The sequence below is a fragment of the Paralichthys olivaceus genome, chromosome 6, assembly GCF_024713975.1.
Source record: "Paralichthys olivaceus isolate ysfri-2021 chromosome 6, ASM2471397v2, whole genome shotgun sequence".
Lineage (NCBI taxonomy): Eukaryota > Metazoa > Chordata > Actinopteri > Pleuronectiformes > Paralichthyidae > Paralichthys > Paralichthys olivaceus.
Genome location: NC_091098.1, coordinates 2,042,664 through 2,068,200, shown reverse-complemented (window position 1 = coordinate 2,068,200; position 25,537 = coordinate 2,042,664). Strand labels below are relative to the sequence as shown.

The window sequence follows — 25,537 nt, the reverse complement described above, 5'->3', positions numbered from 1 at the left end:
GGATTTGTTCCATATATTTCTGGTTTTATGCAACAGCATGTCAAAAAGGAACTGTCATCCATATAAATTTAGTTCCATACTTTGGTCACATGATGGCAAATTAACTAATTTGGTTCAAAGCTCATGAAGAAGACCTTCAAGTTATGACACACGACATATGCACATGTATCAATGGTGATATCATACATGCACAGAACTTTAAAGTAAACTATGTGTTAACAGTTTTTGGTGTTCTGTGCACTGGTGGGTATAAGAGGACATACTGGTGTAGTGCTCCTGTCCTCTACAGGATCTTATCTATTCGAACATTGATGGACAAATACAGTTTAACTTTGAAAGTGATGGCAGGTAGACCAATGTATTTATCTAATGTTTTTATTTTTTAATCAAAAAATCTGGAATTCTGTAAAAAAAGGAGAAAAAAATAAACTTTAGCACAAAAACAGTCTATCACTAACCATACCAAACATCTCTTGTTACCATGACACCTTCGGCTTTAGGTAAAGATTTGTCATGATCATGACCCCATTACTGTTACAGTCCAGCTCCCACTACAGAAACTGGCTGGATTCCAAAATATACTTTAAGGAAACAATTACTAAGTTCACATATTTCAACCAGACATATGTAAGTACTAAGTAATGATGGCATCTAAAATGAAATGGTTGTCTGTTCTTATGATCCTGATGAATTCGATGCAGATTTAAATGAAATAGTATAAAAAACTTTGGTCGTGTGACATCTGTGGTAAGAACCCAGTCCAACATTACTGTGTCTTGCAAATCTTACAAACTTCTATTTAAGACACCAATTTAGCAGTAACATTCACTTGACTTTGGTAAATGTTTAAAAAAATGGAACACAAACGATCCACAGCAGTCTGAATTATACTCCTGCGTCAACATGTCATCACAGGCACAGCCTGTTCCCGGGTGCATAGACTTTACCTGATGATTGTGGGACAAAAGAAAATTCAAGTTCATTCAGACACTTATTCTGACACAGAGCTTTACATATTGAAGTGAACAGGTAGTCAGTCAAATCAAAAAAACTTTTGTTAAAAAAGTTAAAAAACAAGAAAATACAAATGGCCAAACGGAATGAACTGGTCCTTCGGGTAAAACGTAGCATATCTTAACCATTAAGATATGATTGAAATGTTTAATGAACACAGTTGTGTCAAATTTCTTTGTGTGTGTGTGTGTTGTCTGTGTATAGAGGCACAGTGACACAGAAGTATAAATCATCCACGACTAAAAAACATTTTTCTGCAAGATGAGATTTTTTTTTAGAGGCACTGTGTTTGTACTAAACATTGGTTTGTCACAAAACTGTATTGTATTAATCAATATCTGTGTTTGGTTACTTTATGACTACAATTAACTATACAACTGACCAATCAAGGCATTTTCTGACAGTGCTGGCATTGAGAGAAATAATCCTGAGGTGAATTCACAGGAGATAACCAACCTTCATCTCTGGGTGTCCAGTGGAGACATCGTGAGTCTGGCTTATCACAAGGACTGGAAGCAGAGAAAAAAACTGTACGGAGTAGTTAAGTCTGTTTACGCACGGCACTAAGTGTGAGATCTGTGTCAGGGTCATTACTCAGTGTTTAAGTTGTTGGATGTTTTCTTTTCCAACTCCTCTCTACGGAGGCCGTCATGTTTTTTACATTAGTCCAGACTGGACAAACTAAACACATTTTGAGTTTTTATGACAACTGAAGCTACCACAGGTTCATTTTTATGTTTGGAAGGAGAGGGTGAGGTGAGGGGTGTCCAGCTGCAACATGCAACACTAGATATCACCAAATTCTACACACTGTACCTTTAAAGGAGCTAACAAGATTTAATCAGTGAGTCTGTATTTTCAATAATATCCCTATAGTCAGTTTTTATGAGCAACTCAGTGACTGAGCTGTCCAGAGTTCAAAGAGACCGCAGCTGTGCATCTGTGGAAAATACCAGAACAAATCACCTGCTAACCTTAAATGTCTCCAGCAGGAGCACAAGGCACAGGAATATCTTATGAAAACAAAATCATGTACTCAATGAAACCCTGTTCTTGTCACAGTTTAGTGAAGTTTACTTGATGTAGTGCCAGGGTGAAGTCATCAGTGTAAAAGGTCAGTCCAACAGTTCAACCTGGTGACCTTGTGTTCAGCAGGCTTTGACAAGACAACCCAACAAACAAGCTTCACTCTGCCTTAGAGTGTGTGTGTGTGTGTGTGTGTGTGTGTGTGTGTGTGTGTGTGTGTGTGTGTGTGTGTGTGTAGTGGGCTGGGCTATGAGTCTTTGAGCATGCTGATCTCTGCAAAGATCTTGAGTGCAGGGCCCAGTTTGATGTTCATGGTTGCCATGAGATGATCCTCCTTCAGCAGCAGCAGGGCCTGTCCATCGATCTCCTGAGAGCGGAACTCCTCAGCAATCTCCAGACAACCTGCAGCCACAACAGTCAGTTTACACCACGGCCATGCACACAAACCACACTGGATTCATGTCTGAATATAATCAACATCATGCCCATCTACATTCATTTTTCGGCACATATACTTCCAGAGTTGCTATGAGAATAATTTGGATATAGAATCACAAAATGTATCAGTGTTTGAAGATTTGTATTCCTGAAAGGAATAAAGAAACAGATCTTGTATCAGAAATCAGAAAAGTCCTTTAGTCTCTGAGTGGGCAGGCCTTTGTCAAGTACTAAGCTGGGAGTGACACAATAAAGCCATTAGTGATTTATTAACTGTTATGTGCAAACATCAGCAAACCACACCACAATTTTCTCTAGATTTTTTTCCAAACATAGTTAAATCCTGATTTGTGCGTGGAGGAATATGACATCACCTCAACCACCTCAAACTAGGGGGACAATTACAGAGAAGAATCCGATTTGGATGTAGCCTAAAGAGGCACTGTGACAGCGCCCACCTGGTAGAGTGGAGATGAACTCGTAGACTTCCTCAATGTTCCACTGGCCGGGATCACTGGGCAGGAAGCTGTGTGGCAACAGGGGCAGCTCAGAGCCCTGCACCGCAGGCACCCGCTGGGTGGCTGACAGGGGTGGTGGTGTTTTTTTGTAGCCAGACAAGTCTGAACATTGGCTGGACTCTCCTGGTGCAGGGTGGACAGAGTGACCAGTGGACAGGGCAGCAGCAGCAGGCTTCTGCACAGAGAGTCAGAGGGGTTAAACACAGCACTTCACGACAAGAGGAAACCTTGACACACTGCACACTGGTTGTTTGTCTCCACTGTCCACTGCAGTTTCAGTCACTGTGACCTTTGACCACTGAAATATAATAAGTTTATCTTTCCAAGTGACAACTGCTCAAAATTTGAAGACATTTCCTAAAGACAGACTTAAGACACCGAGGCTAAAACATGTTTGGTGATGTCCCTGGGACCTATGACCACCCAAATCTAAGCAATTAATCAGTAAGCAGAAAGAAATCTGCAACCATCAGCTTTCTTTCTGAAGTTGTAAAAATGACCTGCAGTAATTGAGTCGGGTCAAGTAAAGACCAGCTGTGGAACTCAATCCGCAGAACCGTGATGCCACCGCTGCTGCACAAATAGCTGTTCACCTCTTTATTCAAAGTTCGGTGAAGCTGGACTCAGTAAACAGAACCCTGAACTGGAGAGTCACTTGTGTGTGTAGGGTAATGTATGGTTCTCAAGCTATGCATTCCACATACAGACAGACAGATTTCTGGAATTATTAAATTGTCTCGAAGCGTTTTTTAAGATAACACATTCACAAAGCAAAAAGGGTATCCTGAGGTCACCATTAACCTTTAACCTTCGACCACCAAAATCTAACCAGTTCATCTTTGAGTCCAAGTGGACCTTTGTACTGAAGCTGAACAGATTCTTTGTAGGTGTTCCTGAGATATAGCGTTCACAAGGCAAGGGTGTCGCCAGCGTGGAGGCATACAAATGTGAATTAAATGTTTGCCTCTGACATGATCCAATGTGGAGGTGAGCTATAAGGCAGATACAGAAGACATATTAAACCTGTGCTGAAATAATTTCAAAAGGTTGCAGGTGGTCCTGTCACATACAGAGAGCAGTTGACCTTCACATTTATTCTAATGAATTATTAGAACAACTGTCTCACCTTCTTTTGAGATTCTAAACTGGAGTTATTGTGTTGTCCGTTCTGTGCTCTTTGTTTCTTCATGTTCTCCAGGGTGGTTTTGCGGTTTGGGAAGAGACCCACTCTCTTTGTGCATCCCACGTTGTAACTACAAATGGAGTTAACATGGTGAGCAGCACAGCTTTATTGATTATTTTTCTAAGCTGGGGACTAACAAACTCGATCAGTACATCCCCCTTATTTCTACCACAGAGGGAATAGTGGAAATGTAGCAAAGGAAAAGATGGTAATGTCTTTGTTCCTTACCGTTTGGCACACACTGTGGAGCAGAACCTCTTAGACCTTTTGAAGATGTAGGCAAAATCCACCCTGCCACACAGCTCACAGGTTAGCATAGGCTCCTGCTGGGCCTTTAACTCTGAGTGAAAACAGTCACAACACACAGTCAGCTGGACACAAAATCAACAGCAACATCCACAGAAAAACCGCTAACACTTTATATTAGGAACACACAAAGTGAACATATCCAAGCACTTGATTGTAATTCATGTACAACAACTTCCTTACTTGTTTCCCTAAGTGCTTTATAATGACTAATAAAGAGCCAATATGCCTCTAATACCCATGCTAATAAGCAACTAGTTAATGGTTGATATGTGTTCCCTAATATAAAGTGTTACCGGAAAACCATCTGTGCAGTCAGATCCACATTAAAAGGTTGATATAAAAGAGTCTGGATTTTTGTTTCTTTCAAATTTCTTCCAATTTATCTGGTAATGTCTGAGTGACAAGTCCTTAAAATCCAACCTGGAGACACGTCCTCACAGTTCACTTAATCATCATGAAGATGTTTCGAATGTCTCAATTCTTTAGATTAATAATGGAAGAGTGATCATACAATTTCGATTTTCAAGTGAGAACAAGCACCGTATAGATATTATACACACACCAACATTATGCAATTGCAATTTAATTTTCATAATGTAGAGTTAGCTATACTGAGACATGATCAAATACAAAAATTACCCACATTCAAATGTGTCTGAACACTCGCTGTTAAAAGACCAGTGGAGTTAATTTTTCATCTGACCTCAGAGCAGACCCAGGACCCACTGAAGGAATTATATACTCTATTCTATCTAGTGTGGGGATGCCTTCTGATCCCTCAGTATGAGCTGCAAGCAGTTCTAGAAAGGACTTAAATACGATGAACCAACCAAATACATACCAGATATCCTGATACTGGAGAGAAGGTGCAGCCTTGAGACAACATCATGTTTTCTATAGTATTGCATTCACACACGCACAAGAGAAATGTGTGCTGCACCTCTCTATACAGAGAAAGAAGTAATTATGCTGTACTACTGGTCCGAGGACTTTACCCTTTGGCAAGAGATTGTCCATCTTTGAGTCTGCTGTGTTTCTTCTTAGACTTTCAATAGAGAAAGATGGACGTTCCACCTGCACACAGAAAATTAAACATTACTACAGCAGCCGATAGTGCTGCAATTTATCAGAACACTTGTAGAACAAGATGAACATGTGCTCTGGCCTCTTGTTTGTTTGTGTGATCCAGATCAGTCACGCTTTTAAGTGCCCAAATTTTTCTTTTTGGGGATTGTCCTATCCTTTACAGTGCAAGTCTGTGCCATAGGTGAAAGTTCTGCAAACATACAATGACCAAAGTCAGCAGCATAGAGTTCCCACCCTACGGTGGGCCAATAGATAAAACAGAGCATTTCAGACCAAAAGAGGCAGCGCAGCAGTAAACAGTAGGAGTCATTTCCCGTTCATTTTGAACACACAGTTTGTTAACCTGTTCGAATAAACCCTTTAATTAAATGCAAACCTGAAGCAGCTAGAGCTGCAGCTCAGTTTAGTGAACAGGCACATCCTGCTATCTGTACTCTCTCATGATCAGTTCAGGCAGAGAGCTTTCATCCTCGGGTGTTCCTTCAAGGTGTCATGGCATGAACAGACATCTGTGGTGGCGGGGTGTGGTTAGGGCGCCGACTGCTGGACGACAGGGAGGAGTGGCTCAGCCGGTCAGCGGTGTAGAAGTGACTCTGGCTGAGCCACTCCTCCCTGTCGTACAGCAGTCGGCGCCCTAACCACACCCCGCCTCCACAACATCCTTATCACATCCACAGGTGTGCCTCAAGGGTTGGTGCTGAGACGCCCTTTTCAATTTTAATATACATCCCAACCTAAGGTCCAGTTATCTACTTGCATGGCTTCTCATCAGGGCTTCACAGGTGAAGCTCAACTTCACCAGTCATTACTACCAGATGACCTCACAGTCATGGTCTCAAACATATCCACATGGAGAATGGAATTCTGTCTTCAACTAAACCTTTTCAAGATTGACCTCTTAATCATCCTGGTCGATCTCTCTCTCAGGCAGATAGTTTATAGTAGAGCCCCACCAATATGGATTTTTAGGAGAGCAAAAACAATTCTGATAATGATATACAGATATCAGCTGATATATACTCTTGAAAATGGAAATTATTCCTAAGATATCGTTATCAAATCTTAAACCCTTTTGACAAAGAAATGTAATCGAGGCTTGTTATAAACTTTACAAAAGAGATGCGGTTGCGCAGTAAGATGGCAGCACTGATGAGAGCTCTGAGTCAGTCCAGCAAACTTTTGCTTATTTTCTTTTTCTTACTGGCTCTTTTTGCCCACACAGAGCTTTAGTATTGAATTGAACTTTTTTTGCATTTAACTATTGCTGTAATTGTGATTGTAAACTGCTGAGCCTTCTTGTCCAACATTTTTCATTGTACGGTTAAACCCTCAATATGACAAATAAAACCTGAAACTCAAAATATATTATAAATATATATATATAAATATATACTGGGATGCTTTAATTTAAAAAACAAACATTTATTCTTTAAAATAAAACTTCTGCATTGATTACTCTATGAAACAAAGTTTTCATTCATGCAAACATAAAAGCCAATGTGGATATGTCTGTGAATGGCTCATATCGGCAGATTCTAGTCAGGCTCAAGTATTAGTCTTTGGTGCCTTACTTTGTGTGAAAATGTGTTTTGTGTTTTAAAATGCACGAATCAAAACAGCACGGATGGAAAACATTCATTATCCTGACAAGGAAACGTCATAGTAAGAGTTATATAGAAGCTCCAGTGATCTCAGTTCTTGCATTGGTATCAAGTAGTGAAAGATGGAGGTCAGTCATGACATCACCTTTTGTTAAGGTAAAATGAATCATACTCTTACTGCACCATGAATTACTGTACTGTAAAATGTTTGTCAGGCTCAGTGAGCAACGCTTCGGTCTTCAGTTTGAGGGGGGTATGGATCTATGCATGATTTTGATCAACTGTAATGAGATTGTTGTAATTGTAAGTGTTCTGATAAGACACAATTCCCAATAGTTGGGCAGAGAAACGTTCCATTCTTTCTGTGCTTTTAACCCAGTTAATGATTTGGGACACAATAAATGACTTTCTTTTTTTTTTTTAAGAAATTGATAAAGTACATAAGAAATAAATAACCACATTTAAATAAAACACAGTACAGATCTTGATGCTGTTGAGATTCCAGTCTCATTATCCACCTCTACGTGTCTCTTTGGTACCTGGAACTGAAATGTATTTAGTCTATGGTTTCTCACTTGTAGGTGGTGGGAAAGTATGGTCTCTGGTCTTGATCAATTTCAATCATGTTTTTTAAGTTACCTGGGCAGTTATTGATTATCATTGTTTGATTATATTCTCTCTTGGTTTGTGTGGCTGTGTGAGTGTTTGTGAATTTACAGACACACACGCAGAGATCCAGTACTCACAGGAAATGGCGCAGCACCCTCCTGGATAACAAAGCCTTCTATCAGATGGGTGAGGATGTGGGACTTGACTATGGCCTGGGCTGGTTTGCTCTCTCCATTATGTTGGCTGCTGTTAGTGTTCCCATTCCCAGAGGTCATGACTGGAGCACAGGCCTCCCCTCACCTGTCAACACAAGCAGCAAGGTGAACTCAACAGGTGCTGGCCACAGAGTTCTGGACCGGGCCCCGAGTAGCAGCCGCTCGAACTCCAATCATTCAAATACACCGTTACATGTGGAATATGGCACATTTTAATCTGACACTTTGTTCTTGTTGTGAGCCACTTTGAATTTGGCAGAAATATATCAGAAAATGGATTTAAAAAAATTATTTCTTTAACAACCTCCCTGTTGTAACTGGATTTTTTTTAATGAAATGTGACTCAAGACCATGATCCCTAGTAGCCAATCTTAAATACACCAGTAACACAATTTAAATATGCCAGTAACAAAATTTAAAATACGCCAGTGGCCAATTTTATATAAAGCAGTAGCAAATTTTAAATACGTCAACAGCCAATTTAAAATGAGCCAGTAGCCAATATTTAGTATGCCAGTTGCCAATTTTAAATATGCCAGTAGCAACATTTAAGTATGCAAATCCTATTTTAAATATGCAAATCCTATTTTAAATAAGCAGTAGCACACATTTTATTTCTTAACATCCAATGTCTAATATTCCCGTGGTCAGTCCTGAATATGCAGCAGCCCATTTGAAACACGCTGCGATGTGTAGAGTTTCTCTCAACGTGTCCCAATCCACCTGACGTGTTTCTGATGACTGCGTTGGAGGAGTGGGTGACAGTGAGGACACATGGAGCTGTGGTGGACTCACAGAGCCTGCTGCTGATGCACACACACACTCACACACACACTCACACACACACACACACATCTGCTTCAGCTCGTTGGAGTAGAAACGACCGATTCACTGTCATACAAAGAAGTAACATGACTTGGATGGCTGCAGGGCTTTGAATGAAGTTGGCTGGTTTACAGAGGAATAGTCCGAGCTAGCTAGCTGCTGTAATACTCCACACAACACAGAGCTACACACAACAGTCTCGCACGGTTCCACTTGAAATCCCGTATATTACATGTGTGTGGAGTTTACGGACATGAAGCCCGCTCAGGACCGCACTTCTCTGTGGGTACCAGCCTTTCATGAACTTCCAGCTAACCTCGCATCAAACTCATTCCGCCGGGAGGTTTAAGAGTTCGCCGCCCGTGTGGATGAATTAAACTACGACGTGTTTTAAAAGCACACGTTACCTGCTCGTGCAGCGCGCGCTCCCTCGGGAGAAGTTGTGTGAGTTCCGCAGAGTGAACGCGGCTCGGTGAGAGAGAAGCTCCGCTCGGTAACAATGGCAGCGGAACAACCGCTCTTTGTTCAACGGCTCCAAACAACGCGTTCATTGACTCCCACTGCCTCCGCCGACACGACTCTGGTGTGTCCGCTGCACGAAGCGCAGGCCCCGGACAGCCAGTCACAGCAGGACCCGCCAAGTTAGCGATGCTTTCATATCCACACTGTGTTTGTGCTCTCTCCTCATTTCAGCTACACACACTGCACGCCACGGTGTGTGTGTGTGTGTGTGTGTGTGTGTGTGTGTGTGTGTGTGTGTGTGTGTGTGTGTGTGTGTGTGTGTGTGTGTGTGTGTGTCATACAGGACTTCCGGCAACAACCATCAAAATTAAAGCCAAGTTTAACTTTTTTTTTTTATTGAAACATGGAATTTGCACAGTTGTAAGGGACGCCCATGAGATCTGGTCAGAAAATACCTTTCACTTTAAATCTATTTGATGCAGGAGATTGAAATGCACTTAAAAACCCTGAAAAGAGCTCGCAACTTAGACCGTAACTTTATTTCCATATAGATCATTTTCACAGCATTAATCATGTTGTATATTTACAATAAAAATAAAATGTGCCCATATATTCATTCACACATACACACAACACACACACATACATATATATATATATATATACATACATGTATGCTTGCATACCATTTGTACACTTTTGGGTGTGTATGTGTATGTGTAAATGTATCCATATGTATATATAGCATTTTATTATTGTCATTATAACTGTCTAAATATGCACATATATGGAAATGTTTATTTCAATATCTTCTTTACACATAAGCAAAAATCCAGTATATCTTTGTGCAATCATCCTGTGCCACTGAAACTTAATCTACAAGCAATATTTCCTTAGTGAAAAGTGTATATAAGTTGTGCGTTTTCACTAGTGTGTTTGATCTAAATTGTATGAATTGTAGTTTTCTTTACCCCAGAAAAGGCCCTTTATATTGAAATACTTTATATTTACATTGAGGGGGTCCTCTCTACAGAGGCCGCCATGTTTTTTACATTAGTCCAGACTGGACAAACTAAACACCTTTTGAGTTTTTATGACAACTGAAGGTTACCACAGGTTCTTTTTCATGTTTAGGAGAGGGTGAGGTGAGGGGTATCCAACATGCAATTTCAACAATCACAAAATTCTACACACTGAACCTTTAAATGCTCGATGAATGGTTTTAAAATGGATTTTATTTTTGTGCCAACAAGTGAGAGTCAGATGGAAAGTCCGTTATTATAAGAGCCTTTGAAACCTTTATTGTGAAGGTTTTAAGCGGAAGTTGTGAAGCTGCTGCTGCTGACTTGTTGCCGTGTGTTGATTGCGGGGCTGCAGAAACACTGAGTGTGTCTGTGCGTGTCTGCGTGTGTGCGTGTGTGTGGGTCTGCAGCATCAGTCTCATGTCAAAGCTGGACTTGATGAAAGAACAGTGTTTCACATCTGGGACCAGGTCCTCTGCTTCTCTCACAAGAAGATTCATAAAGAAGAGGAGGGTCGCTCCGGGGACGCAGCAGGATGCTGACAGTGACCATCAGTGCAGGTGAACCAAACTCCCCAGAGAGTTTTTTAAACTGTCGTGATGTGATCCACATGCTGCCTGAGATTGGATTTGTGTCAGTGGTGAAGTCAGATGAAGATGTTTGTGAGAACCATCTCACAAACATCTTCATCCTTCTGACTGCACTCACATGATGGAAACCACTGGGTTGTGGTTTTGAAATCAACCTTAATCCAATTTAATGTGAGCTCCAAATCACAACATACATTTCTCAAGGCACTTTACACAAAAGGGTCGAGTCCCTTAAAATTAGAGAGAAACCACCAGCCAACACTGAGAACTGTGAAGAGGAAAAAGTCCCTCTAACTGCAAGAAACCTCTGACATTACATTAACCTTAAATGTAAAGTGCTTTGAGATAATGTATGTTATGATTTGGTGCTATAGAAATAAAATTGAATTGGATTGAATTACCCATCTCAATATGGGCAAACATCTTCTTCAACCGGTTGGGATGGAGAGAAAAATGGAGGAGAAATGAGAGGTGGGTGGAAAAGAGGGAAGAGAAGAGAGAGAGACAAGAAACAGTTGTCCGTCATATTTAAGCTCTGTCAAACTGGTTGTTGAAAATAATACAAGTAATATTTATAGATGTAATGATATTATTAATTATAGCAGCATTGGTAATTATTATTATGATTATTAATTAATAATTAGTCATAATAATCGTTGAGTAGTGTCAGATCTGCTGCTCTGGAGAACCTACAGAATGAAAGAGAGAGAGAGAGGGGGGGGGGGGGCGGGAGGTAATGGCTAATAAAAGTAGTGCTAATAAATAATTGCAATTCATGTATTAATTAGGGCCCATACATCTAAGAACAAATTCTTGTCCTATAGGCTTCAAGGTGTCAGTATGAAGAACATCCCTCCCCCTATTTCTCATATACGTGACTAACGTTGACATTGTTTGTTTGTAACTGTCCAAAACCAGCAATGCAACAAACCACCTCATATGTGAAGATGATTAAATGTGTCTTGAATTAGCTTTGGAGCGTACTGAACCCACACCCCTTCTTCAGCCTTTACTGTTGTATTCCTGTGTTCCAGGTGTTCCATACCATGTTCCCTGTCTGGCAGTAGTCGCACTGTTCGTCGAATTCTGACAGCCTGCCTCCTCTCTCTGCTGGCCCTTCTTGGTTCTGTATCCATTGACCTTAGCTCCCACTTTGAATTGCTGCACAGTACAGAGGCCGCCTACGACGAGCTGACTTCGTGCAGGACGATAGCCATCCTGCAACTTGTCAGTAAGCTGCAAAAGATGAGACATTTATTTGCCAAACACACAGGCAATGAGACACTGGAAGCCAGTTTTTCAGAGGTTCTGTCTCCAGTGTTTGGTCATCTCTGTGGAGAGATGGCAGGTCACAGTAACAGCTACGGGCTTTCTTGCAGTGTTGAGTTGGCTGGATTTTGCCAGGAGATGAAGAGGGGCGTTCAAGGATTTCTAAATACTTCAATGTATGCAAACAGCACAAGTGAAAATGGTACTTCTGCTTTTACCGTGGTCATCGATAGACTTCTGGACATCTGGGGTACTGTAGAAGATACTTTAGTCAAAGTCAAACAGAGTTCTAACTGGAGAGATGTACTGTCTGCAAGACTCCTGGTAACATTTATAGAGCTCAACCACCAGCTGATGGAATTTCCCCATATGGCAGCTAAGACTGACTTCCAGTACAAGTGGACTTATGTACTGAGCTACCTCGGCTTCGCTAAGGTTTTGAACGAACAACTGAATGACTGCTGGTTAGAGAACATAGATCTTAAGTTAAACTCGAGCCAGCATGAAAAACATTCCTATATGTTTGACTCAAGTCTGTGGCAGCTCTCTGGAACAGGAACAGTGCTTCTGTCTGGGTCTCATCTTGGAATTCAAGCTCTGACAAACACTCAGCAGTGCTTATTTGAGAGTGCAGTGCCAGCTCTCAGGTTGGTGTCTCGATCTGTGTCATCAGGCCTCAGTATGAAGATCTGCCTGCTGGCCATCGCCTGCCTCATCTACCCGGTGGTTATGTTCTCTTTCAAGCAAATGACAGAATGGATACAGAGCTATGCCCAAAGCTTGAGGGAGAGGACAGAGGACCTGAAGCACCAGAGGCAGCTGGCTGAAGATCTGCTGAACCAAATGTTGCCCAAGTCAGTCGCAAAGCAGCTTCGCCAACGTAAACATGTCGAGGCAGAGAGCTATGAAAAGGTTGGTGCAAACTATTTTAAAAAAAAACTCAAATTTCTCCTCAATTATTTATCAAAACCAGTTTCAAATACATTTGAGAGAAGCCACTTGCTGTGCAGCTGAAGAATCACATTCCATTCTTTATCTTTAATTTCTAGTATTAATAGTTCTGCAACAGTTTGCTGATAGAGTGAACTTCCGGCTTCACTGATCCTGAAGGGAAGTTACCAAGAACAAGAGGCAACTATGCTCTTGTTGGAAGGTGGGAGATGATTTTGAGACAGCTAAATATCTCTGAGTCGATGTTGAATCACAGCAGAGATGCAGCCTGAGGTGACCAAAGCTTAGACTGAAGGTGGAACTTGGAATTTTGTGGAAAAAAAGACGTTTTACAAAGCAAGGTCAGTAGTTATCTGGGCTGGGATGTGAATCTCTATCAATATTGAGGTTACCTTTAGCAAGACGCCAAACCACAAGCTCAGGTCAGCCAACAGACCAGACAATAGTTGTGCTGGGCAACTGTGGCTGACAGGAAGTGCAGGCATGGAAGTGGTTTGATGCCCAACTCCTGTTCGGGAGCAAGATATTGAACCCCAAATAGTTACAAATGCACAATTTAAAAAAAAAAACACCATGCAATCCTTTGGCATTTAATTAGGCTTTCAGACTCACACTTGATTTGGTGAATCATATTTTATCATGTCACTGCTTATTGGAACATTTACACCAATGAATTGACTTTGAATTACTTTATTGTCTCGTTATGTTGCAAGATTAACGTTATTTCATAAAGAGGTGGTCAATAAATCAACTTTTAGTATTTCAGCATCCTATCAGGCTGTGCTTCAGATGGGCAACAGAGGAGAAATGATGTGGAATTGGATCTAGAGCCGACATAGCTGATCAGTAGAAAATCCCTGTGTTAAAAACTTTATTGGAATTAAACTCAGTGAAGGACACATGAAAGCAAAAAAAAGATGAGCCAGAGAGAGCATAGAGGTTTGCCTTACAGAGAGCCACAATTCTGTACTTTAGTTAAGTGGGACAAGAGTGCAGGGGCTTAATATTTTCTGTCAGAGCCCCGAGGCTCTGGAACTCCCTGCTGGATGAGATTAGGCTTGCAAACTCAATACCGATCTTTAAATCACTGCTCAAAACTTACTTTTACAGGGAAGCATTTCTAACATGCGACCTGTAACTACTTTTACCACAATAATGACACCTATAGGAATCTTAATCTTAAACCTATAGAGTTCATGTATGATGATCTTAAAGTCCCTCCCCTGACCCCACCACCCCATCTCTCTCTCTATTCCAGTCCCTCATTGCCACTCACCTCCTCTTTCCCCACTTTTCTCGGCTCACCCCAACCGGTCGAGGCAGATGGCCGCCCACATTGAGTCTGGTTCTGCCGGAGGTTTCTCCCAGTTAAAGAGGGAGTTTTTCAGCTCCACAGTCGCCAAAGGGCTTGCTCATTGTGGGAACTGTTGGGTTAATATGGCAGCTTCTGACTCTGCAACCTATGAGAATAGGTATTTAGTTCAATTTAGTTTAAAAACAAATAAATAAATAAAGAGAATAAAAAAGGCACTGAGGTAATGACATCTGATCTACTGAGCGGGCCACATGGCTTTCATAGCACTGCCATACAAGCCAGTAGCCAGTCAGATTTACTTTTAGCCTCTCTCAACGCTATTGTGATTAATAGGCTGGAATACTTGGTGACACCAAGGTACAATTGAAGTTATTATATTCACTACAACAACCAGTCTTACAGAGCTCAAATGTGATGGTTAAACTGCTCAGTGGCCCAAAAAATGTAACTGAATTGAATACCCTTTACTTATAATTTATTCTTCTTCTAGCCATGGATTGTATTATTTTTCTTGTGAAGCACTTTGTAATTTTTTTTAGATAAGTGCTATACAAATACAGTTATCATTATTATTATTAACGATAATAATAATCAAAATTTGTGAATATGGTGCTGCACAGAACGTAGGAAGTCGTGGAGAAAGCTTGACTGGTGTCTGAGCAGTCATAAAACATTTCTTAAAGGCAAATGTAGAAAGAAGACAACAATTCTAAAGAGAGATAAGAAAACAATCTTTCCCTTCATGCTCCTTCCCATTCACTTTTATCATTCACCCAAACAAATTCAGAGTTTATAATGATACAAGGGCTTGTGGGGGGCTGCTGCTGTGAAGAGGGAACCTCTGCAAGATCCGCAAACATGCTAAATGAAGGTGTGTGTTTGCTGCCTTTGTTGCTATTGTTAGCGTAATTACCTATAATTGCCCTGCTCCATATTCATTAGAAGATAAAACAAGTTATGCGGGTGAAAATTGCGTCTGGCTTATTGAAGAGGTTTGGAGCAGCTGTACCAAAAGCCCTCTGCACAGCGTAGGGCTGCTCCTGAATAGGACAGTGGGCTGATTTTTAAACTGATGTGGAGCTTTCAGGTTTTCTGGAAAGAAAACCTAAGACCCAACAATTCTTGTCAGACAGGAATATAAAATATGACTTACTGTCAAGAGTGATGCTGTCCACCCAGAGCCTCCCTGATTCTGCTTGTCCTGTGCAGCGCATGCAACACCTGTTAGGAAAAGACCTCAGGACAACAACCTTTACCATTATTAATATTATTAATTACAATACTTCAGTAATGAATTATTATATGAATTGTGCCTGTAATCAGTAATAATAAATAGTCTTTACACTGTTATTGTTTACATTTTAACTAATCAGATCTGATACCTAATGGTGCACAAGTGTTCCCGGTCTCTCTCACCTCTCTCTCTCCCCCTCCTCCCCCTCCCCACTATCACTCTCTCTTCTCTCTTCCACCCATCTCTCCTCTCCTCCCCTTTTTCTTTGCTCACCCCAACCAGTCGAGGCAGATGACCGCCCACATTGAGCCTGGTTCTTCTAGAGGTTTCTCTCTGTTAATGAGGGAGTTTTTCTCTCCACAGTCACCAAAGTGCTGCTCATTGTGGGAACTGTTGGGTTTCTCTATATTAATACGATTTTAAGGTCTTGACCTTCTATGTAAAGTGCCTTGAGATAATGTATATTATGATTTGGCGCTATACAAAAATTTTATTGAATTAAGACCACAGGAGAAATCTGAGGTTTTCTACACTTAAGGCTTCACTAATCAGACACAGGCAGATGCCAATTATTGTGTTCCCTTTCTCTCACATAATGCTGGGATTGGCCTGGATGACTGAGACTCTACTTGGTGATGATTCTTATTTCTTTACCTAACATCTATTTCAAATCATTCCCCTCAATACTTTTGCTGTACATGACTTTACTACATTTCAATTCTAAATACAGTTCTTTTCACTTTTTATTCTTACTTAATTAATAATTAGTAATTGGCTTGTGACTCACTTCTTTTTTGAAACTTTTTCAAAAATCTTTTTGGTCATAGCTCTGTGGTGAATGTAAGAGGTCAAATTGGCCATTACTTTACCATTACAAAACTCATAGTTATACTGTGACCCTGGAAACTTCTGGACTAAAACAACTAACTGCACATAAAGCAGTAAAAAATACTGATATACAGTCAAACTTAACTGGCTACAACAACAAAACATCCTGTTTATATATGTATATATGTGTTAACAATACAATAATGTCAGATATAAGAATATATCAAGTCAAAGGAGACACCGCACAGCCACAATTTTATTGCTGGTACCTTAAGTAAATGATTATAATTCATGTGTATCTATCTATTGATATTTATGAGAGCTGGATCTACAGTTGGTCTGTTGTAGAAGTAGATTGCATTAGTTTTAGCTAGATGTACCTAATAAACTGATAACTGAGTGTATTTCTGTCCAGTGTTATCCAATACATCATACACTTCATCACTATAGTCACTTCTCTCCTTTTTGTTCCAGGTGACCATTTTTTTCTCTGACATTGTGGGCTTCACTTCTATCTCTGCGTCCTGTACTCCTCTGCAAGTGGTGGAGATGCTCAACAGCCTCTACATGTGTTTTGATACACGCATTGATTCATATGATGTCTACAAGGTAACAATGAAATGTTCACATGTACACATGTACTTTTTTTCAGTTTCTGAGATTCAATTCAATTCAATTTTATTTGTATAGCGCCAAATCATAATATACATTATCTCAAGGCACTTTACATAGAAGGTCAGGACCTTAAAATCATATTAATAAAGAGAAACCCAACAGTTCCCACAATGAGCAGCACTTTGGCGACTGTGGAGGAAAAACTCCCTCATTAACAGAGAGAAACCTCTAGAAGAACCAGGCTCAATGTGGGGGGTCATCTGCTTCGACCGGTTGGGGTGAGCAAAGAAAAAAGGGAGGAGAGGAGAGATGAGTGGAAAAGAGGGGAGAGAAGAGAGAGTGATAGTGGGGAGGGGGAGGAGGGGGAGAGAGACCGGGAATACTTGAGCACCATCAGGTATCAGATCTGACTAGTTAAAATGTAAACAATATCAGTGTAAAGAAGTTATTGATTATTATTGATGACAGGCACAATTCAAATAATAATTAATTACTAAAATATTGTTGTTAATAATAATAATAATAGTAAAAGTTGTTGTCCTGATGTTCCGGGGTCAGAGATATCTGCAATGAGAGAGAAAAAGAGAGAGAGACTATGGGAGTACAAAGTGAAATAGTTACTGACATGTATTAAAATAAATAAATGAATGAATGTGGGGGGGCAGAGAGACAGAGAGAAGTGGAGAGGTCCTCAGTGCATGATGGGAGTTCCCCCAGCAGTCTAGATTGAGATAGAGAGCCCCATTAACCTCACTGTGATGACACATGTGTGCAGACCCTGCACTGACTGATGCTCCAACACGAGGCTTCTTATTCTTTCTACTGGTGAACTGTGAACAGAGCCAGACGAGCTCTTTCCCCTGGCTTAATGATAAGCTAGGCTAACTACCTCTTAAATCCATGAGACTTAGATCTAACTAAACAGCTCACTATGTATTTATCCTAAAATGTTGAACTACTCCTTTAGCATTAGAACTCACGACGGAGTGTTCAGTTTTTGTCTGAATGTAACAAATTGTTTCTTGAACTGTGGAAAAATGACAGTGCACACACACTCACATACACACACACACATACAATATACAACTATATAAATTATAATAAATGTAATGACACTATGGGATTGGGTCATATTCCACAGCTGAGCAGCTTTGAATACAGGAAGAAAGTCATAGGACTTCTGGTGATGGATGGAGAGCGATTGGAGAAGGAGGCAAAAATAAAAAGGAGAGAGATAGTAATAATGAGAGCAGGGATGGTTGATCCAGGGGAGTGAACATCAGACAAATCATGTCATTAACATACAACCTCAAATGTTGAATTTGCAATGGAGAAATTTAAATATAAAATGTCGCCTAAGCAATTATGTCTCACATGAATGTGTGAAAGCAAAATTCTACCAACCTATCGAACCAGGTGGAGACAATAGGGGACGCATACATGGTGGTGAGTGGTCTTCCTGAGCGGAACGGGGACAGGCATGCTGATGAGATTGCCAAGATGGCGCTTGATCTGGTAGCAGCTGTCAGACAGGTCTCCATGCCTCACATGCCCAACCAGAGACTGCAGCTCCGAGCCGGCATCCACACAGGTGAGAGGAGCCCGCTGTAACTCAGCAGACAAATACTTCACTTGGATTGCTAGATGACAATGTATGTAGAAACGCTAGTGTTTTTATACTGTATATTAACAGCTCAACACACGCACCATGTGGAGGTTATTTTTTCTGGCCAGGTACTCACAATTTATGTTTTTTCAGTCGAGATGCAAAGTGTTGGAATATAGATAGACAGGTAAATTAAAGGCTCAGCTCCCCTCCACCAAAACAGCCCAGTGCATCACTGGCAGTGCCCCTATCCAACTCTACGGTTATCCTCACTCGTGCACAAAACCTTGAGAGCTTTAAAATCCTTCACATCACGCAAAATGAAAATCTGCTGAAGAATTGATGCTTAATAAGTTGCTTTAATTTTTGTCTGGCCACAAATTGTGATGGAATTGTAAATAGGAGAATCCTTTACTTTTTATCTTGTGCCATCAGTAAAACATTGTATTTGATAAGATAAGATAGGGGCAATTCTCTTGTTACAGATGCAGACAAGTCTTACTGAGGTATATAAGAGAATACAAATATTTATTAAATTCAAACGAATAAAAACAGAATATTGTCACAACCCGGCTTTTAAAGCCACTGAATTGAGAAACAGCGGCAGGACAAACTGACAGGAAGGAGCAGGAGTCCCCACCCGCCCCATAAACTTCGCTTGGAACGGGAAACACACAATAGGGAGGAGATCCGACACCTGATAACTGGGACTACACTCACAACGCTCTGCCCTGCGATCATGCATTTTTTTTTTCATTTTGGACAGTTCACCAGCTGCATAAAGGCGCTGCCTGAACTCATTGACATAATTCAGCAGACTCACTGGCAGATCGGCCTCTTTCCAATCCGCCTGCAACACAGCTAACGGGCCACACACAGTGTGCCAAACACAAGGACGTTTGGGCTAAAACGATGCTGTCTTACCGGGCAGACAGCATGAGCCAAGGCAAACCCTCCTCCCAATCCTGATCCATCTCTGTGCAGTACCCGCGTAACAGTGTGAGTCTATGATATGAGGAAGTTTAAGCCTTGATCAGACAGAATGCCAAAAATGTATATTATTGTGTCAGCGCCTTTACCACTGACAAGGTATGGTGCGTAATGGAGAGGTGGCAGGATATCTTGTACTCTGGCACATGGCAGTTAACAAATACATGCTACCAGACCTGGAACGAGGGAGGGGCCCCACACAGTCCGCAATCGAGTGATTAGAAGGCTAGCCTGTGGCAGGAATTGGCACAAAGGGTGCCTGTCTGATCCTCTGATTCAGGTTCCCTGTGAGCTGGAGCAAAACAACACAGGAGCAGGAGGACATTTTTCCTGAGAGCCTGATTATCAAAACGTGAATGAATAGGGCAGAAAGTAATAATGCAACTGAAGACAACTAAGGCTGCAACATAACCAACTGGGTGCCTGCAGAGAAGAAGATAGACTGTGGACACCAGGCCCCTGTGCCAGTGGAAGACTGCACATCAGGACATTTCCTGCTGGCCTGATGGTCTTTTTGTCTTGCCTGATCTGATACCTTGCCCAGCATTACTATAGCAAACAGAAATGAGGTGACGGACCTTTCAAATCCACTCATCTGGCAACTGACATAAGCAACGTAATCACGTCGCACGTGACGTCTCTCTGTGACGCACATAACAGCCGAAGATATTACAGCTATGCTATCTGAACTCATTCTGATAGTATAATAACAAGAAAATGAAAGTTGGAGCAGAGAAGGAGAGAATTAAGAAGAGAAAAGCTCTTGCCTCAGTTGCAGCGAAATATTGCAAAATAAGCAGCATGTTCACCAGGTCAGTCGAGTTACCCTCACAGCAGTACCAGTCAGCCTTCCCTCATTTCATGGTGCACATTGTTTCTAAGCATTACGTTTTGAGAGTTAGAGTGATTTCAAAATCAGTCTGTGAATGCATGAATGAATTAATGAGGTGACACATTAATTCATTCATTAAAATTCACAAAACTAATTGAACATCATGAAGCAATGATGAACACTAAATAAAATTCATGATTAAAAAGTACAACCGCATGTGAAACCTTCAGAGAAATTTGAGAATTTAAAAATGTATGATTTCTCTAACCAGTTTGAATAATTAGTCAAACTTTACAATAAAGAAAAACTTAAATTCAAGCAGCACAGTACAGACTGTCATTGAGAAACTACTTATTTCCACATACTAATTTTACTTCACAATGACAGTTTACCACCTCAGTGTCTCATCAAGACAATATCAGGACAATCTGATGTAGAATTTCAAAGTGTATGCCCATGAAATATCATATTTTCATATGTTCCCATCCTGGATTATTGTCTCAGTCAGCTCCTGCCAGGTACCCACAGTTGGCGATGATGTTCCTAGCTCCTCCCACTAAGGAAACCCATATACACTCAACACACAGGACAAAATGACAGCGAGTAGGAGTTGTGACAATATGTACATAATATACACCTTTCAATGCAGAAAACTATTGTTTGTATAGACGAAAAAGTATTTCAGTAAAGTGCAGTGGTGCAGTGGTACTGGTTGATCAAATACCTGCAGAATTAATGGCATTCCCAGCAGCCTCCTTGCTTTGCATTTACTGCTAACAAGTAAATGTGAGCATGTTAGCACGTGAGATAGCAACAATGATAGATAACTCTTGCCTGTTTCAACAGCAGCATGTTGTCACAGTGAGCATGTCAGCTACTATAAAAAAACAGATAGGCACTATGTCGTTCTTTGTCTATAGCACTGTCCTGTGTGATGTATTGAACTGTTAATGCTTGTAACCTCTAGCAAATGAGTCCAGCACAGCTCTTTGTCTCTGTCCTCTCTAGGTCCATGTGTGGCAGGAATAGTGGGCTCTAAGATGCCAAGATACTGTCTCTTCGGAGATACTGTCAACACAGCCTCCAGAATGGAGTCCACCAGCCTGCGTATGTGCACCTAGACACACAAGACACATTCAGTGGAAACTTTGTATATTTGTAGGAGTTGAATATTTCATACTTTGTCAGCACCCACTGAAATCAGAAATATTGTTAAGATCCATCCTCCTTCATCATTGTTTGTGTGTCAGCTCAGAGAATCCACACCAGTTCAGAAACCTACTTGGCTCTGATGAAAGACAACGCCTATGAGCTGCAGCTTCGGGGAGAGATTGAAGTGAAGGTACATGATCTCAGTCTTGCTGTGAAGTTTACTTTCTGTGTTGTAATGTAAGGTGGCTGTGGCTCAGGTGGTTCAGATTCCTGGCTCCTCCAATCTGTCGCTGCAAGACACAGAACCCTATATTGCCTGTGTGACAATGGGATATGTGAATGATAGACAATGTGCTATGTATACAACAGGCCATATACTGTATGTGTGAATGGGTGAATGTGATCTGTGATTGAACTTTGAGTGGTCATGAAGATGAGAAAATCCAGTCCATTTATTGAGGCAATCAAACCCTACATTTGTGTTTGCATTAAGGAAGCCCATTTATTTATTTAAATGTAATATTAAAGACATTGAAGATATTGTATTGGTGGCAGTAGCTTGTGTATACTGTAGATAGACAGATAATTTAGAACCTTACTGATACTGCTCCTGGTAGACTTTGTTATTTAGGTGAACAGATCCTTTAAATTGGATTACTCATTGACAATTATATCTCTGATAGACTAGTTTTGACATCCAGGATGCATCAAACCTCTTTATTATTTCTCCTGCCAGGGTAAAGGAAAAATGAACACATACTGGCTGATTGGCCATAAGAACTACAGTGTGCAGAACGACAGTCTGGTCTGCCACTGGAATCCTAACATGACCAGAAAGAAGAAGAAGACGGCAGTGGCCGGCAGTCAAGTCTCTGTGGGCACTGTGAGTTCAACTGCTTTAGTGTTTCCTGTGTGAAGATCCATGTAGCCTGTCAGAACATTTGTCCATGTTGTGCAGTTGTTTTGCTCCATGTTTTACAGTTCTGGCTTAAATTGGTTCCATGCTTCCAATTTATTTATTTATTTATGTTTACTCTTCTTGTACAAAAGCGATGAGACACACTGGTTTTTGTTTTCGGTTCCTTTACTTTCATATTTTATATTTAACTTTTGTACATAGTTTATTTTCTGTCAGTACTTAAGGTCCCTTTTACCTTCTCTGTTATATTTAAGATGTCCATAAGTTCACTGATTTGCATGTCCATCTTATTAGTAAATTCTCCATTTTAAAATTTCCACATACACTCATTGATGTGTTTTGGGCTTTGTTGAGGTATGTTTCATACTCTACTTTGCCATGTCATATTAGTGTTACTGTTATTAGTTTGTGACCTGTAAATGCTGTTCACATTATGTTGTTGAAGTGTAGCTTTTAGGTAGAAGGAGTTGAGTTATGAGGCTCTTGCTACATGCATGTGCAGTTCAACTCTCCATATTCACAAAGTTAGCCTCATAGGGCATAATAAGGTGCAACATCCTGTTCCCTTAACCTTCAACGAGAGTGAAGAAAAACTACCAAAATAAAACAGAAACCTCAGAGAAGTATAGTATCGTAGGCCTATAGTATAGTATTGCATAGTATAGTATAGAAGCTATAGTACAGTACAATACAGTATAGTATGGTGTAGTGTTGTGAACTGAAGTATAGTAAGAGTAAGCTATGGTATACTATTGTATAGTAGGTTTTGGTATGATATAGTAGGTTATAGTGTAGTATAGTATAGCAGGCTATATTATAGTATAGTAGGCTACAGTATAGCAGAGTAGGCTGCTATAGGACATGCTATAGTATAGTATACTATGCTTTAATATAGCAATGTATAGTAGGCTATAGTATATTATAGAGGTGCTGAATTAATGGGTAAATATAACTTGTGCATTGAAGCTTTGAGTAGTCAATAAGACTGGAAGTCAGTCAGTGTACCATATATACACATTTGTATTTATGATGTGTCCTGCACTTTCACTTCCACTTTACCAGTGAGAAGCAAATCGTTTACAACCACTTATAGCTTAACAGCTAGCCTTTGTAACTAGCCTGTAAAATTGAATGCCATTGATAAAGATTTTTATAAAAAAGGTTTGCCACCAACCTTTAATCTTTGTGTTTTTGACAGACATTATATGAAATTGACAGAAAACGAATGTAATGTTGAATTCACCTGTTCATCTGTACCTCTGTGCCAGTCATCAGTGACAGTGCAGAGCCTCGGTGAGAACGCCACCACCCCAGTCTCTCTTCCCTCCTCAATGCTGAGCCAAACACCACCACAGCCTCGGACAGACATCCCTGGCCTGAGCGTGGCAGCTCAGATGGAGCCGTGCGGTGGCAGCAATGGTACCCTGGGCTCCATGATTGTGGGGCTGCAGGCAGATGAGTCCTCCACCCGGCCAGTATAGGAGCAACAGAGGGCACAAACTTGACCTGGTGCCTGGATGCAGCCACATCAGGACTTCAGTAAGCAAGAGAACATGAGGCAGTGACAGAGGAGAGAGGAGAATGACAGATTAGTTTGTAGTAGATTGTGTAATAACTGCTGGATAATGTCATCATTCATCACCTCCAACAACTTGCCTTCTAAATTGTTAAACATTAGAAACATTGTTAACATCGTTTGGTTTCAAAATGAGTCACCTGATCTTAAAGCAACAGTATGGAACTTTTTATTTTTAAGTGTAGGACTTACTTCAAAAAGTTCCATAGTATTTGTGGAGCAGATTGCCATCCAGTCATATGCTAGTGCTTACTTAAATCTCAGAGCTGATAATTGTATGTTTTTATACTATGTATGTATCTACAATGTTTCTATTTTGTATTGTAATATAGGCAGTGTATTCTGTTTTTGTCCCTGTGAAGCACTGTGTCTAAAATTTCAAGTATAAATTAAGTTTACTTACTTCCTCTCTTTTCTTATTTATTTGATTAAATAAATAATGTGACTTTTGGAGGATGTTGCAGTTATATTTACTCCCATGCTCACCAGCTGCTGAAGATGGAGATGTATTTGGCAGCTAATGAGCCAGATATTTTCCCATGATGAGAGAGACCAAACCTAGAGCTTAAACACAGTGAATATTGGATTTACATTCATCAAGTGGACACAGTCAAGACAAATTAATTATAATGAACTTTTCCTAACTGCTAGATACCTCTGGATATATACAGTTCATGATTTCCAAATGTCCTTGTTCATCTAGTTATAATATATCCTCCACCTGCCCTTTTTGCTCATGTTTTTGCTTTGTGTCAGCATTAACTATCACGAGGACTTTAAAACCTGAATTTGCTGCGTAACTGTGAAATGGATATTTCATACCACTTTAGAATCAGATGACAGCACAGAAAACAGTGAAGAGATTACATTTCATAGAGTGCTTATAAAGCCCAATACAGATGACAAGGTGCTCTTGATTGGTTTTACTAGTGCAGTGATCATTTAATAAGCTTGAAATCTCATGTCATTCCATATTTAGTTTTATCATCGTCACTTCCTATAATTGTAATAAAAATAAGTAAGAATAAGAATTTTCGGGTCCGCAGACTTGGGGTTGTGCTGCGTTTGCGGTGCAGTTGGAGGTTGGTTGACATGGCTTGGTATTATGTTATTCGTTATGCTAGTGGGTGGTGCTTTGACTATGTGTTTCTTATGAATATGGTTACACCAGGTAGATCTTAAGCATGTTAAGTCTTGTGCAGATTGGACATTGTATCAGTGTCATCATAACCCTAAGGCTTCATTTGTAAGTCTGGCCATGATACATATACCTACCGATTTTCAAACTTGTCGGTGTAACATGCCGTCGGGGCTACTTCGGTGAAATCGTTTAGGGGGGCGTTATCGAGCGA

At 40.5% G+C, this 25,537-nt stretch overlaps 2 protein-coding genes across 2 annotated transcripts; one reads left to right on the top strand and one right to left on the bottom strand.

The window, feature by feature from the left end:
- Nucleotides 1-359: 359 nt before the first annotated feature.
- Nucleotides 360-9,617, bottom strand: LOC109630668 (polyhomeotic-like protein 2). Its single transcript, XM_069526323.1, has 7 exons — nucleotides 9,232-9,617; nucleotides 7,922-8,084; nucleotides 5,484-5,562; nucleotides 4,408-4,519; nucleotides 4,123-4,249; nucleotides 2,937-3,171; nucleotides 360-2,442 (listed from the first exon to the last, which is right to left on the bottom strand). Exons 2-7 carry the CDS (start codon nucleotides 8,057-8,059, stop codon nucleotides 2,288-2,290), a joined length of 846 nt encoding a protein of 281 aa, XP_069382424.1. The 5' UTR covers nucleotides 8,060-8,084; nucleotides 9,232-9,617; the 3' UTR covers nucleotides 360-2,287.
- A 952-nt stretch (nucleotides 9,618-10,569) lies between these two features.
- On the top strand, nucleotides 10,570-24,636 carry LOC109630605 (uncharacterized). Its single transcript, XM_069526322.1, has 8 exons — nucleotides 10,570-10,868; nucleotides 11,933-13,079; nucleotides 16,970-17,104; nucleotides 18,527-18,701; nucleotides 21,547-21,645; nucleotides 21,789-21,880; nucleotides 22,427-22,573; nucleotides 23,878-24,636. The coding sequence occupies exons 1-8, from the start codon at nucleotides 10,729-10,731 to the stop codon at nucleotides 24,088-24,090; spliced, it is 2,148 nt and encodes a 715-aa protein (XP_069382423.1). The 5' UTR covers nucleotides 10,570-10,728; the 3' UTR covers nucleotides 24,091-24,636.
- The last annotated feature ends 901 nt before the right edge of the window (nucleotides 24,637-25,537 follow it).